The sequence below is a fragment of the Uranotaenia lowii genome, chromosome 1 (genome assembly GCF_029784155.1).
Source record: "Uranotaenia lowii strain MFRU-FL chromosome 1, ASM2978415v1, whole genome shotgun sequence".
NCBI lineage: Eukaryota > Metazoa > Arthropoda > Insecta > Diptera > Culicidae > Uranotaenia > Uranotaenia lowii.
Window position 1 is genome coordinate 208,598,832 of NC_073691.1, and position 17,728 is coordinate 208,616,559.

The window sequence follows — 17,728 nt, forward strand, 5'->3', positions numbered from 1 at the left end:
ATGCTGACCCCAGTGAAAAAAAAATTGTTGTTGAAATCAATAGATTCAAGCAAATAGAATGATCGGTAGCGTCTTTTTAGACAGTTTCGAATTTTCTAGCCAATTGAAAAATATTGGGGTTCGTCCCACAAGAACGAAACGAATAAGTTAAATTTGGACTACGCAAAACTGAACAGTTCACTGATGTAAACTTATCTTGAACTGATGGAGATTCTCCTTTTCTTTTTTTGGTGTGGAGGGGAGATGTGTAGCCGATAATTGCGAGCGCGACACTCTCTTGATCGATATGCCTTTTCGTGTCGACAATCTCTCTCGATTGTCCCAACTATACGCACACACACAACGGCTGTGCTGCCGTGTAGCGGTCGCCAGTTAGCTAACGATATTCAGCGAGGCAGGTTGTGTGTCTCCCGTTCAGTCGACGGACACGAAGTCGGATCTACACAACAATGACAGCAGTTTGGGCAAAACACGTGAATAGCTAGGTTGCCAGTGCTAATAAACGAAAACACTATATGAGTCAGTTGTGCGGCAGTCTGGATTTGGACCTCAATAATAGGGTCTGTGGGATATGATTAAAGGAAATTAATAAAATATTATTACAAGACAAACAATGTGTCTCTAGGCACAATTTTCCCGTATGTTTGGATAACGTGCCGCTATTAAGCCTACCCCCATTCTGATTCTGAACAATGTGTCTGGTAGCCCTGTTTGACAGCATTGTTACATCTGTCAAGATTGTTATCATTCTCGCTCTCACCCTCTTCTTTCTTCCAATGGGCTTCGTCGCAGGCCTACTTCGTCAATCAATCGTTAGTGAGCCGTCAAGCTCATCGGTTGCACAGCGCCTTTCTTGGAAAGTTCGCAACAGTTAAGACGTTCACCGGAACGGCAAAATCCGAATTGTCCGTGCCATCGCTTGAACACCCCGAAACAGTGCCCACAGGGTCCAGAACCGGGATTCCACGGTGATCAGGTTTTGACCAGTGTTTTGTTCCATTGATAGTGAGAAAATTGAGAATTTGTGAATGTATCCCAATTCAGGTAAGAAGAACAGGTACAGTGTGCCAGATGAGGCAGAAATCCCAGTTGGTCAGGCACAGTGTGCCAGTTGAGGCAGAAATGCCAGTTTAGGCAGATATGCCAGTTTAGGGAGAAATGCCAGTTGCTCAGGCACAGTGTGTCAGTTTAGGCAGAAATGCCAGTTGCTCAGGCACAGTGTGCCAGTTGAGGCAGAAATGCCAGTTGGTCAGACACAGTGTGCCAGTAAAGGCAGAAATGCCGGTTTAAAGAAATGCAAGTTGCTCAGGCACAGTGTTCCAGTTGAAGCAAAAATGCCAGTTGGTCAGGCACAGTGTACCAGTTGAGGCAGAAATGCCAGTTGTCAGGCACAGTGTGCCAGTATAGGAAGAAATGCCAGTTATCCAGGCATAGCGTGCCAGTAAAGGCAGAAATGCCAGTTGGTCAGGCACAGTATGCCAGTTTGAGCTGAAATGCCGGTTGCTCAGGCTCAGTGTGCCAGTTGTAGAAGTGATGCCAGCGATTTTTACAGCAGTGAACGGTCGTTGACCCAGGAATCTGTCAGAAGGTCTTCGAGCCAGGAATCCATAGCCAGATCATTGGTGGATGAATAAATCGAGAGTTGCAATCCTAGAAAAAAAGAAAAAAAAAAGCAAGGTCATGTAAGCTGACAGTCCATTGGAAAGCCATCGTGCCTTGAATTCTATGAAGCAAGATATAACTCGTGTCCTGTTTAAATATGTCTTCCATCCCATGTTATGTCAGTTAAGCAATTTAATAAAGTTCACGATCGGAAAAGAAACGTTTTTTTAAGTTGTTTCAAATTTTTTTCTCAAAAATTCGACAAGTCCTCACCGACAAAACACCACCCGGTGCCAGCTAACCCGAAAGGGACCCCAAAGTTCCTCTCAATGGTTGTTAAATTGATTTTACGTGGTGTTGCCTACGTAGAGACACCATGCAATGGTCCAGATGGGTCCAGATGACATCGAAATGAGTTTTTCGTTGAACCATTTAAGCTGATGCTGCCATCTTGACTCTGCTGACCGAGTCTGGCGTCGATTTTCCGGCTTGAGTGTAGGTATCAGCGTGTTTTGAAAAATGTAGCTGCTGAGAATAATCTGATTGAAAATTTGAAGAAATTTTTATGAATCTTCAAACAATTCTCTCGGTAATGTGAACTTTTTAGACTCATTCTTTCGGTTACCATTTGGGATAAATTGATTGATTCTTTCCATTATTTATAATAAATATTTTTCACACGCTGCTAATCACTGGTTTCCGCTTTTTTTTTGCTTGTCTGACCAATAATCTTCTGTTCATGTAACTGGATTTTCTAATTTTTCGTTCCCGAAATAAAATGCTGCTTCAAACATTCAGCCAAAATAACACTATGAAATGGCACACACAAACCAAGATTAGCAACAGCACATAAATCTGCCACAGTTCGTTCATCTCAACTGTGAAGTAGGGATTTTCGGGATTTCTGTTTCGTATCCTGGTGGCCCAGCTCCTGCTCGTTTCTGTCACCGGTTGCTGTTGGCTGCAATAAAGTGGGTTTCATCCTTGAGGGCAGCCCCGACAGAGAGAGCGCTATGTGATTATAGGTTTCTCCTCTATAGCCTAGCCGTTGCCTTTGGTTGGTCCGAAATCATAATCTCGTTCATTTTTTCCTTCATTATTTTGGTCCGGGCTCCATCCTGAGCCGGCGGCCGGTGCTAGATATCCGGAAAATAAATGGACCAACATAAGTGCCAATTTATTCCGGTTTGGATCACGCTTCGTTTGGTTCCGTGAGTAAGCATTTGGACCGAGATCCGGGATACCGGCACACAATTTTAGCTCCCGACGGTATATTCTTCAAAAATGTTACTATGAAATGTTGCAAAATAAGCATGGTTATATTTTTTTTTTTGCCCTCATCTTGAATGACGAATCGTTTTATTCCAGGTGTTCCGTAGAAAATTTATTTTGACAATTTGATTTATTTCAGAAACGCGACCATTCAAAGATGAGTTCCCGCAAAAGGATGGTTATTAGAATACAACTATGAAGTTCAAAGAGATCTACGTTCTGTCAACTGTGGTTATCTTTCTCCATTTCTATCCGGCATTGGCTTCTAGCACGCGAACGCCAACGGCAACGATTCCCTTCAACGACAACGAAAGTAAAATTTTGATTGAAGTTCCAACTGAATAGGCAATCTATTGACCGTTACCTTTTGTCATAGTTATGAAACTTACCCAGATTCCGGCCGGATCCGACGCACAGCTGAGATGTGGCATCAAGGACTACCACGTGGATCACATGAATGCTTCCGATGTGAGGTGGCACTTTAAGGTGAGCTCATAAAAATCATCTCTGGTCGTAATCCCCAGCTTCCCAACTTGCATTGAATTTCAACTGTTGTTGCGTGAGTGATCAGTAGAAGAATTTTTTTTTTAACTTTTGAACAGTCGATTTATTTTTGGTGAACCTCTATTTTTATCATTGCTCGCAATTTTTAGTTTTCTTTTAAGCACGTGAGCTCGCGATTTTTTTCAGGTTAAGTTCATTATGCAACCTATTTACAAATTCAATTGATCTAGTGTAGACTTTTTGTAGTCCGTATTTGACGTGACTCAACTAGAAAATTTATTCTTTTGTTAACTTACAATGTTGTTAATAAATATGAGACCAGATTACTTACAAATAAGTCTTCTTCTTCGATCAAAACGAGTTTGCCGAAGATCCTACAATCAGTTCCGGATTCGGATTCCTGTTAAGTTACGATAAAGTTACTTTCTGGTGTTTTTATAACAAAGAAGATATTTCGCAAATACAATATTTATCCGGGAACGACAATTCACGGCAGTGAATTCGACCTAATCGGAACACATTTCTTCAATTAGCAAATCGTATTTGATATTTGGAGAATATTATCATAACTTACGTTTAATCAACCTACTGATCGGAATCTTGCTAGAATAGCATCAAACTCAGCTAAGAAAATGCTGCACTTCGGCACGAGAGAATACAATTTCAAGCAGAACTATAATTTTCACCAACCAATCTATCAAACACGTTTTTCAATTTTTTCCGACTTTCCTACTTTTTCTTTTCTCCTTTCTCTTCTCACCTGTCTAACTATCAAACTGTCAAACTAATCTGTCACAAAATGGGTTTGATGTTCCCCCTAATTTCACCCTCTCAGGGCCGTAGCAACACCCCACCCCGTAACGCCCACTTTAGGGGGCTTTACCTTCACATACATCTAGCAATGCAACCTTAACTACCCCACGGCGAAGAATCCCTGTACTGGTAGCTACGTCGACCTGCCGAACTTGTCCATCTTCTCCAGGAAACGTCTTCAACACTCTTCCACGAAGCCAGCCGTTCCGAACGCTTTCGTCGACTATCACCACTAGGTCTCCTTCACGTAAGGGTCTCACATCATGAAACCACTTGGTACGACGCGCTATGGTTGGAAGATAACTCGCAATCCACCGCTTCCAAAATTGATCCAGCATGTAATCCATCGCCTTCCAGTTCGTGTTCAGCGCCGTCGGTTCATCTATCGGCACTTTCGCTGCATTACTTCCGCTTGAACTCATCAACAGGAAACTGTTCGGTGTGAGCACTTCAGCATTTGGTGAATCAAGTGGAACGAATGTTAACGGGTGTGAGTTCACTATCATCTCAACCTCAGCCAAAAGGGTCACCAGTTCTTCGTCGTCAAGTGGGCTGCGAGGAGCTATGCTTTTCAATGCGTCTTTGACCGATCTTACTTTACCTCCCAGACCCCTCCCATGTGGGGGGTCGAGGGGGGATTGAAATGCCATTCGGTGGAAGCATTAGTGAAGGTCCTCGCTGCACACTGGTTGATGGCTTTAACTTCGTTGATAAGCTCTCTGGATGCTCCTCGAAAATTTGTGCCATTGTCGCTGAAGAAGTGTTGGGGTGGACCTCTTTTGGCTACGAATCTGCGAACCGCTCTGATGCACGACACCGTCGACAGCGAATAGACAACCTCGAGATTTATTGCCTTGACGCTAAGGCAGGTAAACAGGCATACCCACACTGATAAATCATTTCACACATTTTGCAAATTATTCCACACATTATCGGCAAATATATGGAGCTGTCAAACCGGTTTGTGATTTTTACACACCATGCAGATTCGAAATTTACACATTATCCGGATTAGTCTTTATAAGATAAAAGTGTGTGATATCACACTTGTTGTTTTCTCAATCAATTTGGTGTCAGCCACAATACGTCGAAGAATTTATACGGCTGGATCGTCGTTACAAGTAAAAATGTAAGTTGCCGCCATTATTTGAATCTATAAACATCATACTATTAAATTATTTTGTACCTTATTCTAGATTTAGGACTCAGCCAACTGCTTGCTGTCGGTGCCATTTGGCGAGTTCGGCATTGTTCGGCAGAATCTAAAAAGGAGTTTTCAAAAAAAAAAAATATCTAGAATCCTCATTTAAATAAATAAAAGCACTTTAAAAATCATCAACATTTCATTCGATTCCAATCATTCATAAACATAGCGACCTTCTTCCATATTTTTTGATTTTACACATTTTTCTCTGTAAGCGCCTCATTATTTCACACATTTTCCCATTTTGAACGCTTTTTGCATAATGTGTGAAATGCTCACATTTCGTTTCTTAAGCGGTGTTTCACAAAAATGTGCAGCAGTACCCTCACACATTTAATGTGTTGGTCTACTTTTTTCCAAAATGTGTGAAATTGCACACACTAATGTGTGAAGTATTTTGTCAGTGCAGCGTTTCACCGAGCTTCGCGCCCTTTTGACCGTCAGTGGGCAGAAGTAGTCCAGGCCGGTAAACGTAAACGGTCGTACATACGGCTTCACTCGAGGATGCGGCAACGGAGCCATCTTTGGAACGTCAGGCTTGGTTCGGTAGACGCGGCCCCAAGCAACCAAAAGTTCAAATATCACTTAAGGAACGAACTAATCAGTTCATATATAGTTGTACAAAAGTTCTGTGGAACTTTTTTGCTGTTCAAAATGCTTTTTCGAGTTCCATGGAACTTCATTCTTTATCAAGTTCAGCCAATACTCAAATAAAGCTTTAAAGTGCTGTTTTGGTTTCTGTTTCTACTTTTTGGGAACTTTAAAGTTTGTATGAAGAAAAACAATCTACTTGTTACGTACTTCTCATTTTTTTCAAAATCAAGTAGCTATCAAAGGGTTGCAAGTCTTTTTGTACAGCTCAATAGTTCGTAAAAAGTCTCTGTTGTACTATTTTGTAAACTCTTAGTCCCAATTAGTCCCAACGGGCGTTTAAAAGCAACTTCGTATTATAGAAACTTTAAAGTAGATTTAAAGGCTAAAATCTACTATTTTCGAACTTCAACACGTGTTTGCATAAATAAACACATCGTTACTTGGGAAACAACTATATGAAGTTCACATTAACTTCCGGAAAAACTTTTTAACAGCTTGAAAGTGGGAATGAAGTAGAAATAAAGAACCTGAAAGTCGTTTTAAAGAAAATCATCACATCGAGTAAAATCGTTGCCTACTCATGATGTTCATATAGGGCAACAAGTATGGATCTCAACTTTCAAGCGGTGAGCTCGGGTTCGAGGCTTGGTAAGAACATGTTTTTTAAATGTAATGTGAGTTAGTAACAAATATAGTTGATTAATACGAATCAAAATAGCAGACTTGAGAAAGGCAATTGAAGGAGCGGAAGAGTAATTTTTTCGATTTTTTATGCTGCTTATAAAGTGGATTTTGAAGCTGGTTAGAAGTTGTTTGACGATTTATGCGAACTTTTTGTCAACTTTAAAGTTCGTTTAACTACTTAAAAATTGAGCTGAAAAAAAGATGTATTAGCATACTCGATTAAGCTGATCAAACCTGATAGAGGAATGTTAACCGATCTTTTGGTTGCTTGGGGCACCACATACAGGTTTTCAAAATGGACTTCACTGTGGCACGGAACTTCGGAATGTAGAATCGCTGCTGGAGTTCGTTTAAAACTGCTTCTGTGTTGGCGTGGCCGTAACGTTGGTGATATCTCAAAACGATCAGTGCTGTGACATGGTCAGATCTTGGAAGTATTATCGGGTTCCGGAAATCGTCAGAGTAATACAGAGAGTTGATCCTGCTTGAGGCCCGCAAAATGCCATTTTCGTCCACTACAATCGACAATTTAGCTAACGAACTTGATTTCGGAATCTTTTTGCATGCTTCAGGAAGGTCGGTTGTTTTTAGAAGAGCTTCTACTACATCGGGAAACGCCGAGCTCTGCACTTTCCGGAATATCGATATTTCTGCGGCTTCGTAATCTTTCTGCGTAGGTACCACTTCAGAATCGCTGTTGACTCTAACAGGACGATAACGATCGATGAAGTTGTGGATGTAGGCGAATACTTTGACGAGGCGTTCGAACGACGAAAACTTAGAAAAGTCAACCAGCTGTACACTGTTGGTCCCGCGATGAATATGAACCGATCGGATTTCTTCAGGCGTCTCTGTTACATTCGGTTTTCGGTTTGGCCATTCATCCTCCGGACTGTATAAGAATTCGGGTCCTACGAACCATCTACTGGTGGAACAGAAATTGGGACCATTGCCCCACTTGGTAGCATCGTCAGCGACGTTCATTTTGGAGGGTATCCAGCGCCACTCGTTGATCTTCGATATCGATAGAATTTCACCCACACGAAAGCCCACGTATTGCCGGTATTTCCGGGGGTCGGCTTGCAACCAAGAGAGAACGACGGAGGAATCTGTCCAAAGGTATCGCTTCGAGACGACTAGTCGATGATCCTCTTGAATAGTCTTTGCCAATCGGGCACCGATAAGTGCTGCATTAAGCTCGTTTCTGGGAATTGATTGGGGTTTCAGAGTGGTCACTTTGGCCTTTGCTGCTACGAGTGAGCAACGTGGTAATCCACGGTCGATAATACGGAAAAATGCGACACAGCTGTACGCGATCTCACTCGCGTCTACAAAAAGATGCAATTGGAGAGACTCGTAGCTTCCAATTTCATAATTCGGGAAGTAACATCGAGGTATTTTAATTTCGTTCAACTCTGACAACAATTTTATCCACCTGTGCCAACTTTTCAAATTCTCTGCTGTTATTTTTTCATCCCACAGGACTCCTGAGCGCCAGATGTCTTGAATGAGCACTTTCCCGTGAATGGTATAAAAGGAGATGAACCCGAGCGGGTCAAAGAGGCTCATAACCACTTGCAGCACCTGACGTTTGGTGGGGATACTTTCAGTAGACAACAAAGGCTTCAAATCTTCTCGAAATTGGGCATCAAATATAAAAACATCTTCGTGGGACTTCCAAACGATACCGAGCACTCGGTCGGTCGATGACGCAGTTTGTACTGCCGAAAAACACTTATCAGATTCGGCAAACTCACCGCCTAGCTGCCGAAGAACTTCATGGGAATTGGATTGCCACGATGGTATTTCGAAACACGCTGCTCGGTTCACGATCGATACCTCCTGTGCTAATTTGACCACTTCGGCTACTGTATCTCGACTGTCGAAAAAATCGTCGACGTATGTTCCGTTGATGATAGCATCCGATGCATCGGGATACTTCTCCTGGTGTTCTCTGGCGTTGAGGTTTTTCGCATACTGCGCCGAGCAGGGGGAGCAGGTTGCTCCGAACGTCGCCACGTCCATGACGTACACCTCCGGTTCTGCTCCAGGACTTTAACGCCACAGGAACCTTTGAACCTGCCGATCTTCTGGACAGATCAACAGCTGGTGAAACATCTGTGTGATGTCTCCGGCTACAGCAAACTGTTTCTCACGAAAGCGGAATAGCACAGATAATAACGGGGTCAGTAGGTCTGGACCTTTGAGGAGGGCAGAGTTCAGTGACACGCCATCGACCCGCGCTGCTGCGTCCCAAATGACCCGGACTTTACCAGGTTTACGCGGGTGTCGAACCACTCCTATGGGCAAATACCACGTTCGGTCTGGGTTGGATGATCGGAGCTCTTGTTCGGTTGCTATGTGCGCGTACCCACGTTGTTGGTATTCGAGAATCTGCTTAGTGATGTTCGCTTTCAGCTCTGGATCTTTTGCCAACCGCCTCTCCAAACAATCGTTTCGTCTCTTCGCCATATGGTAACTGTTTGGCAGCTTGACGCAGTCCGATCTCCACAACAATCCGGTTTGAATTCGACCGGAAGCGGTTCGTACCGTGGTTTCCTCCAAAATCTTCCTCGCCCGCATGTCCTCTTCGCATTCCGGTGGAAGTTGCCCTTGAATGCCGATGGTGTCGCTAGAGACGAATTCTCGGACAATGTCTTCTAGGTGTTCATCCGAAGCGCATCTGCAGATGTTCACTCTGGCTCGAGACTGTTCTGCGGTTAAACTTCTGCCACCAAACACTACCCAGCCTAAGCGAGTCTTGGCGGAAACAGGCTCCTCGTTCCGACGTTCACGCTTACCAAGCGTCATAATCAGCCGAGCATGGTCCACCCCAATCAGAATGCTAGGGGTTGCTTCGTTGTAACTTTCGACTGGTAGCCCTCGAAGGTGCGGGTAGAGCTTGACCAAATCGGGATAGTTAACTGTCTGCTTCGGGAGACCCAGATTTCTGACTGTACGGACGTTTTTCAGCAGATGCTTTTCTCCTCCGTTAATCTTTGCGATGGCTAGATTGACACGACGGGAAGAATTTTCGTTTCTGGTTACGTTGTTCGTCCACTCGAGGCATAGTGGACTCTCCGTGCCTTCGAGGCCAAGTTCTTCTGCCGCTTCGTTCTCGATTAACGTTAGATCGGAACCGTCATCCAGGAACGCAAACGCCGCTACAGATTTCCCGTTTCCAAATAATCTCACGGGGAGAATTTTGAATAGCGTTTTGTCTCGAGAATGCCGATGCGTCGATACAGTTCCTGAGGTTCCCGATTGTGCATCCGATTGGTCCGACCTTTTGGTAGAATGAAGCAGTTTATGATGTGCCTCGGTGCAACCGTCTACTCCACAAGGATACTTTGTGCGGCAGGGCCACTTGCCGTGTGGAAATAGGCATCTTCGACACATTTTCTTTCGCTCGACTATTTTCCATCTTTCGCTGACTGAAAGCTTGCGAAACCTTTCGCACTCACGAATCTTATGCCCCACGCTGTCACAGGCGAGGCAGGGTTTCGGATTTTCTGGTTTCACTGTAACTTCCTGATGGGCGTTCAAAAAGCCTCCTACTTTTTCCTTCCGCTTCTCCCTTTTCGTCGACACTTCTACGGAGGATTCCGTCGCTGTCGAAACGTTACAAGCTACTGTCCGGATCGTCGAAATAAAGTTGCAGAACGCTTCTAGATTTGGTACCGGAACGCTCATCAAGTAATGGCCCCACTGTAACTGCAGACATGGTGGGAGCTTGCTTACCATCTCCGTAAGTAGGATAGGGCTTGAGAGGTAAGAATGTAGATGTGCTGCTTCCATAAACGTCACCAGGTTCCGGACTTCTCGACCGAATGTGACAAGCGTTCCAAGCTTGTTGGCATTTGGTTGTGTTGCTGTTCGGATTCTGGTCAGTAAGCAGTTGACCAACTGGTCCGGTCTTCCGCATTCATCCCGAAGGGTCGTAATTATTTGCGGTACGGCGGACGGAATTGTCAGAATACTGAGAACCTTTTCCCTGGCATTGCCGATGAGGGCTCTCTGCAGACGGGCTAGATTTTCGTCGGGCTGGATACCACACATCCGCGTGGTAGACTCGAAAGCATTGACGAACATCGGCCACTCTAAAGGATCTCCGGAGAATTTGGGTAGGTCTCTCGACACCACCTGTCTCGCTGCAATTTGTTGTGCGCTGATCACACCAGCAGCAGGATAGGCCCAGGAATTTGGGGCCTGCCGCGGTTGTGAATTATCCGTTGATCCAACGCCGTGGATTCCATACGGATTGGGAGCCGCTCCAACTCCTGTGCAAGCAGCCGGGAACTGCTTATCTGGCAACTGTCCAATATCCCGGGTCCTCTGGTTTGACTCGTTCTGCTGAACGCACGTTCTGCCCGGATTTTCCGTCGGGGGAACTGCTTCGTTGTGCAAAACTGTAGAAAATCCCGGAGGGATTGTAAAACGCGGAGCTCGGAATGTGGGCATCAGTGCTGCTGTTTGCCATTCAGTTTGATTTGATTCGGGAATCACGGAAAGCTGATGAGCAATCGGGTTAAATAGTTTCGGAACCGCTCCAGTCGGTACGTTTCTCGAAAGTGGCGTGGAAGTAGCAGGTATCACTTCCGGATTCGCCTGCTGTCGTACATCGCTGACCCAATGGTTCACTGCCTTAATCCGATCCCGAGCACTAAAACTGGAAACGCTGCCACCGACTGCTTCCTCCTGCTCGATCTCGAGCTCAAGTTGGTGCTTCTGAGAAAGATATTGGCGATCTTTCTCCTGGATCTTATCTTCCAGGGCTTTCTGCTCCTCGAGCTGCTGAAGGCGCAATCTTGCCGAACTGTTAGATCGCACGGATATCACGGATCTTATCGATTTCGTCGATGCAGCAGGATGTTCCATTCCGCGCTTCTTCTCACAGGTACCACAGATCCACGATCGATTGGCAACAGATTCGGTAACGCCGATGCAATCGAAATGCCACCAGTTATCGCAGGCATCGCAAGCAACCATGCTACGAGCGCCATCCGGACGGGAACAGGCGAGACAGTTGTGTTCCGCAGCAGTCGTCCTCGACTGATTGAGGTTAGGATCTCGCGAACTCATTATTTTTGAGCTTGTAGACTTTTTGTAGTCCGTATTTGACGTTACTCAACTAGAAAATTTATTCTTTTGTTAACTTACAATGTTGTTAATAAATATGAGACCAGATTACTTACAAATAAGTCTTCTTCTTCGATCAAAACGAGTTTGCCGAAGATCCTACAATCAGTTCCGGATTCGGATTCCTGTTAAGTTACGATAAAGTTACTTTCTGGTGTTTTTATAACAAAGAAGGTTACTTACGATCTGATGGAGAATATAAAGCAAGATATTTCGCAAATACAATATTTATCCGGGAACGACAATTCACGGCAGTGAATTCGACCTAATCGGAACACATTTCTTCAATTAGCAAATCGTATTTGATATTTGGAGAATATTATCATAACTTACGTTTAATCAACCTACTGATCGGAATCTTGCTAGAATAGCATCAAACTCAGCTAAGAAAATGCTGCACTTCGGCACGAGAGAATACAATTTCAAGCAGAACTATAATTTTCACCAACCAATCTATCAAACACGTTTTTCAATTTTTTCCGACTTTCCTACTTTTTCTTTTCTCCTTTCTCTTCTCACCTGTCTAACTATCAAACTGTCAAACTGTCAAACTAATCTGTCACAAAATGGGTTTGATGTTCCCCCTAATTTCACCCTCTCAGGGCCGTAGCAACATCTAGTATCAGTTAGTTTAGAAGGTTTTACACTCAATTTCACAAAACTGTAAATAATTTGCCGTTATACCACTGTGTGAACGGATTAAACCGACATCGCGTCATTCAGTTGAGAGGACAGTTTGAAATTAGAAGGCGAGTTGAGAGGACAGCCTGTACGTTTTGAAAACAATTATGCGAGTTAATAAGCTGTATTTCAGAATTTTCAAATTTTGTTGGGTCCTGAAAATTCTCAGAAAGAAATTACTTGATTGCAAGTTCACAACAAATGAATGAGAAGGATAATGGAACGAACTCACCAATTGTTGAAGTAGCATGTGTGTTTCCTCTTGAAGCGAATCATTCAACGATGTCACGAGGTGAACGAAATCAACGGAGAATCGGGTCGGGCACAATAAATTAAACATGCAATTATTGATCACTATGCATTATCCACTTTTTCCAGAAAAAAAAATCACAATTTTACAATAAGAAACTAGTTGAACTTCAAAAATTTTATTTTCATCGCGACTGAACGAAGAAAAACACACGTGCGATACCAACAAACTATCGCCTACTCAGTCTGAGAGGACAGCTTGAGTAATTAATGAAAAAACAACAGAGTTGAGAGGTCAGTTTGAAATCGAAAGGCAAGTTGAGAGGACAGCCTGAGCTATTGATTGATGAAAAATCAAGCGAATCGAGAGGACCGCTTGAAATCGAAAGGCTAGTTAAGATGACAGCCTGAGTAATAAGGCATATCCCGACTTGTCAACCGAACAGCTGATTTCTCATGTTTACAATTTTCGGCATCTGGTGGTAGGGTAAAAATAACAACAACACTAATGGCGTATTTTCTTTTTGATTCCGGATTTGGCTCTGGAACCGTCAGAATAAAAAAGCGTCTTTCGGGTTTCGAGTTATTCCATACGTAGGTGTGCGTGAGAACGAGCGCAATGTTTACATGCAGCTGTCATTTTGTTCTCCCTTCTGGATTTCTTCATTCGGTTCTTCACATCCGGATTGCCTGTTTTCGTGTCCGGATTGCACTGGACAGCAGATAGTACGATTTTGCTTGGCTGAGAGGTTCAAAATCACTGCAATAATCATTTTCCCGTTCATTATTTCAACTGTTTTGCTTTCAGCCCAAAACAGCTGTTTAATGTTTTGACAACAACGGTGAGAGTATTGGTGAACTTCTCGCAAAACTGACTTTCTTCTCAGGGCGACTCCGTCCGATTTTCGAGCGAACCTAGGTTGCCTCTCGAGCAATAAATGAGCACGATGACAGCAGTTAGAGCGAACCTAGGTTGCCTCTAGTTTGCCTCCAGGTGAAAAAAAATACGGTATAAGCGTGTTCAATGACAGGATAGTAACGAAACCAAATTGGCGGTGCAATTTTTTTGTATGAGCAAATCCACTGCGACCAATTTATTTGATCTATTGTGGAGGCGGTGCAATAGTAATGGTTATGCAAAATTATTGATTTTTTTAAACTAGCTAAAATAAAAAAAATTGTAGACATGACATACTTTGAAGGTAATGTTGATGTTATGTAACGTTAATTTGAAAAAATATAAATCTTTTGAAGAAATAATTTAATACCGTATTTGTTTATGCCGAGTGTTGCACTATTGTTGCACTGGTGCACCACTAGGTACTGTCAAACTGTTTGTTTATTCGGACGGTGTTGCACTGGTTTTGACCTGGTGTGGCACTGCCATCGGGCGGTAGTGCCCCGAAAATTTTGTCAGTGTTGCGAGGGAGCGTGTGAGTGAGTGAGGTAGCAATACACTGGCGACGATTTGTGTTTGTTTTTGTTGGATACGGTGGAACACTGATCGAGGGGAGAAAACAAATACGGTATAACAGTGCTTATAGCTCCCAAGTTCAAAATGGCGACCAGTAGGTGTTTACATTTTTCAAAACAAAAACAAAATGCTACCCTACCACCATCTGTCTCAGGAAATGCTCTATTAATAAAAAAAAACAACCGAATAGAGAGGACAGCCTGAGAAATGGAAGAAAAAAAACAAGCTAGTTGAGATGACAGGTTGAAATCGAATGGTGAATTGAGAGGACAGTCTGAGTTACTGATAAGAATTCCAAGCGAATTAAAAGTACAGCCTAAAATTTAAAGGCAAGTTGAGAGGATAGCCTAGAAATGAAGCGGATTAAAATAACAGATTGAGATAAGAACAATCTATGTACGCCGGTAAATTGGAAAATCACTTTAAAATAAAACACATCATAAAAAAATGAGTTGACTTTACATTTTGACATAAGGCTTAAAATACTGAAACCTAAAAAAAGTTTTTGTAGGACAAAGAAAAATCTTGAGACTTCGAGATATTCAATAGTGTATTGGCGATTTGCAGTGCAGCGCAAACTAGATTTCAGTTACGGAACTAACAAAAGGGTGATGATAGCTGATTGTTAACACATCAGTCAATGGGAGTTGCTTTCAAAATTGTGGTTTTTGCGGAAACTAGCAAATTTCGGACAGTAAATATGGCAGAATCGGGTAAGAAAATCTTCCATTTTCTAGTCCTGGTAGTTTTTGCATAAGAAGATTTAGTTTTTATGTGATGTTTTAATAAAAATAACATTTGTGACTTTTTAAGGTTCAAACCAAGGCGAAGCTATTCCGATAGAAATCGACATGGTGGATGTGCTTGACTACGTTAGAGATTCTGTCCGGCCAATCCGAGAAGGGTCAGCAGTTTTTTAAGCCAATCACGTACTATTAATCGGCTACCGTAAGAAGACGGATGAATTTATAAAGCTGAGAGGATATGTTACACAAAAATCACATCCAAACGCCGTGCACATCAAATTCAGCTTAAACTCACACACTCCATTTCTTCATGGATTTTGAGCTGTAGCTGCAAAGCCGGAACAGAAAAGTGCAAACATATCATCGCTTGTTTGCTGTTTTTGAAAAATTTTAACGTTAAACTCAATCATATAAGAAATAAATTTCAACACGAATTTATTTCTTATAGGTTCCGGAAGGTAGAATATATGTTTTGCACTGATGCTGCTCAAGTGTGGGGTAAGACAAAAATGGACAAAAAAACAGCGCCATGGTGTGCCAAACCTATACAAGACTTATGTTGCGTGAAAAAAATTGCAAGATTGCAAGCAAAGAATGCAGATTTGAAGAAGAAAATACTTCAAGCATATTTATTAACTATTTTACCAAAATATACATGATAACTGATACACTCTGGGTCACATGTGGCTCGTAAAACGGCCAGTTCGACATGCTTGCTTATGACTGTGTTACTGATTCTTTCAGGCCGATTCGAGAAACCTTTTTTTATTCCTTAGAAGAACAAATCATCCTTTTCCAAAGCAGTTCCTAATCGGTTCCATCCGTTTGATCAAACCTGCTTTTATCCTGAAACTCGACACGCTTCTGAAATAAATTTATAAGAAATATTTTATGAAAACGAACTTGCCAAAAATGAATAAAATATTACGAGCTAAAGAATCTTCGTCCGAAAGTTTCTTATAAATAATTTCCAGGTCGTTTATTGAAAAATCTTTCGTTTTCGTGAACCTTTGCTGTTTTAAAGCGGAACTTAAAACACTCTTTCTCCGGGTAGGCCTTCCAAGCTGCTGCAAGTTTAGACATAAATTTTGTTTTCCGGAAAACTAAAAATTAATGAAGTATAAATAATGAAAATGTTTGGAAAAGTATAAGCGATTAAAGAATTCACTTTTTCTTACCATATTCTCCAAGCCAAATTGGCTAAATGTTTTATTTAACTGCAAAATTCTCAAAAATTGTCATGTGTTTTGGAAAACTACTACTTGTTTTGACACTTGGGTCCCTAACATCATCATTTTGATCGCAGGGCCCTCTGAGAGTCGTTTTGAACTGCAAATCGCCAATAAAGTTAGTAGAAATCGGTTCAGTAGATCAGTAGAAATATGAAATGCAAAGTCTCGCTTTTTTGTGGGCTCTGACCTTTGTAACTAAAACAGACGTCAGGTCTTCGAGTGTTTGAGGAATGAAAGGTATTTTCTTTTCGCTATCTTCGTCCTTTGTAAATTTCTTTTTAAAATGAAAACATGTCTACTATTATCAGTTTAATAAACTTAAATTTGTTCAATTGCAATCACGTGCTAGGCAAAAGGTGCTTTACTCGACACGATTGTGACAACCTGTTTTCTTCTTTTTTAAAATTTTAGATTCAAAACAGTTTTTTAATTCATATTTTGAAAAATATATTCAATTTTCATATTTTAATATCTTATTCTGATCGAACAGCCATGCGGCGAGGGAGCGAACCACGTTTCCTGTCACAATCGCGAACAGCTCGATCAGATGACATGGCGACCGTTGGACTGTGACGGCAAACGGTGCCGTGTTACGCTGACTATTCGAAACGCTAGCGAGGCCAACTCGGGGCTGTATCGGTGCAGTATTTATCCCTACCGTACGGACAACGCCACCCAGTTCGATATTCAGTTCGTACGGACGTTCCAGCTGGATGTTATAAGTATTATCAAGTGTTATTTCAATTTGAAATTCAGTATTTCATAAAAAAAATATTTCTAAGAATCTTTCCTGGATGAAACGGTAGCGGCTCCTGAGCTATTGGACAACTTACCTGCCAACACTACTGCTCTACTCGATTCACAGATAGTGCTTCAGTGCCGTGTCTACAGCAAAGTTCAACCATCGATCAAATGGTTCCGACGTATCAATCTCAACAACCCGTTGGAAGATCACAGCTTCAACCAGGACAAGTCGATTCGCTATCTGGAGAACTTCTATGAGCTACTCCCTTCATCGGGCGAGAAACTTCTCTCGGAGGATATCTATTTGAGCAAACTGATCCTGCCAAGCGCCTCGGAGCGAGATATCGGTATTTACGTGTGCGTCGGTATTAACTATGGCGGGGTCAATACGGCAGACGCCTATGTCAATGTGGTCCATCCCAACGGTGTTACCGTGGGTAGTGGAGATTCAAGTGTTGCCGACTTACTGGCCCTGTTTCTGATTCCCTTGGGCTTGGCCCTGGTTCCCTTCTTCATGTGGATCTGCTGGATCGCAGTTCGACAATGCAACCGAGAACGGGTACGAACATCTGTTGAGCATATTTGCGCTCCAGCTGTTCCATTGACTTTCGCAGCTCAAGCCACTCTTCTTATGGCGGATCAGGACACGACTAAAATGTCCATTGCGAGGCCTAACCACGATAGCCTTCATCTGTATGAAAAAATAAATTGCATCTAGGTTTTAAATCGTTTACATATAGCTGCAGCTGACAAATGACCAAAGTGATATTACTTATACAAAATGTGCCAA

General features: G+C 42.5%; 1 protein-coding gene across 3 annotated transcripts in view; it reads left to right on the forward strand.

The window, feature by feature from the left end:
* The window catches only part of LOC129745788 (fibroblast growth factor receptor-like 1), a 43,532-nt gene extending 25,812 nt beyond the window's left edge, over nucleotides 1-17,720 (forward strand). For all 3 annotated transcript variants that reach the window (XM_055739136.1, XM_055739145.1, XM_055739154.1), the window contains exons 2-5: nucleotides 3,014-3,187; nucleotides 3,251-3,360; nucleotides 16,685-16,916; nucleotides 16,977-17,720. In XM_055739136.1, coding sequence (XP_055595111.1) covers nucleotides 3,070-3,187; nucleotides 3,251-3,360; nucleotides 16,685-16,916; nucleotides 16,977-17,656 — 1,140 coding nt within the window. In that variant the 5' untranslated portion in view covers nucleotides 3,014-3,069 and the 3' untranslated portion in view covers nucleotides 17,657-17,720. The remainder of the gene's footprint in view (nucleotides 1-3,013; nucleotides 3,188-3,250; nucleotides 3,361-16,684; nucleotides 16,917-16,976) is intronic.
* The last annotated feature ends 8 nt before the right edge of the window (nucleotides 17,721-17,728 follow it).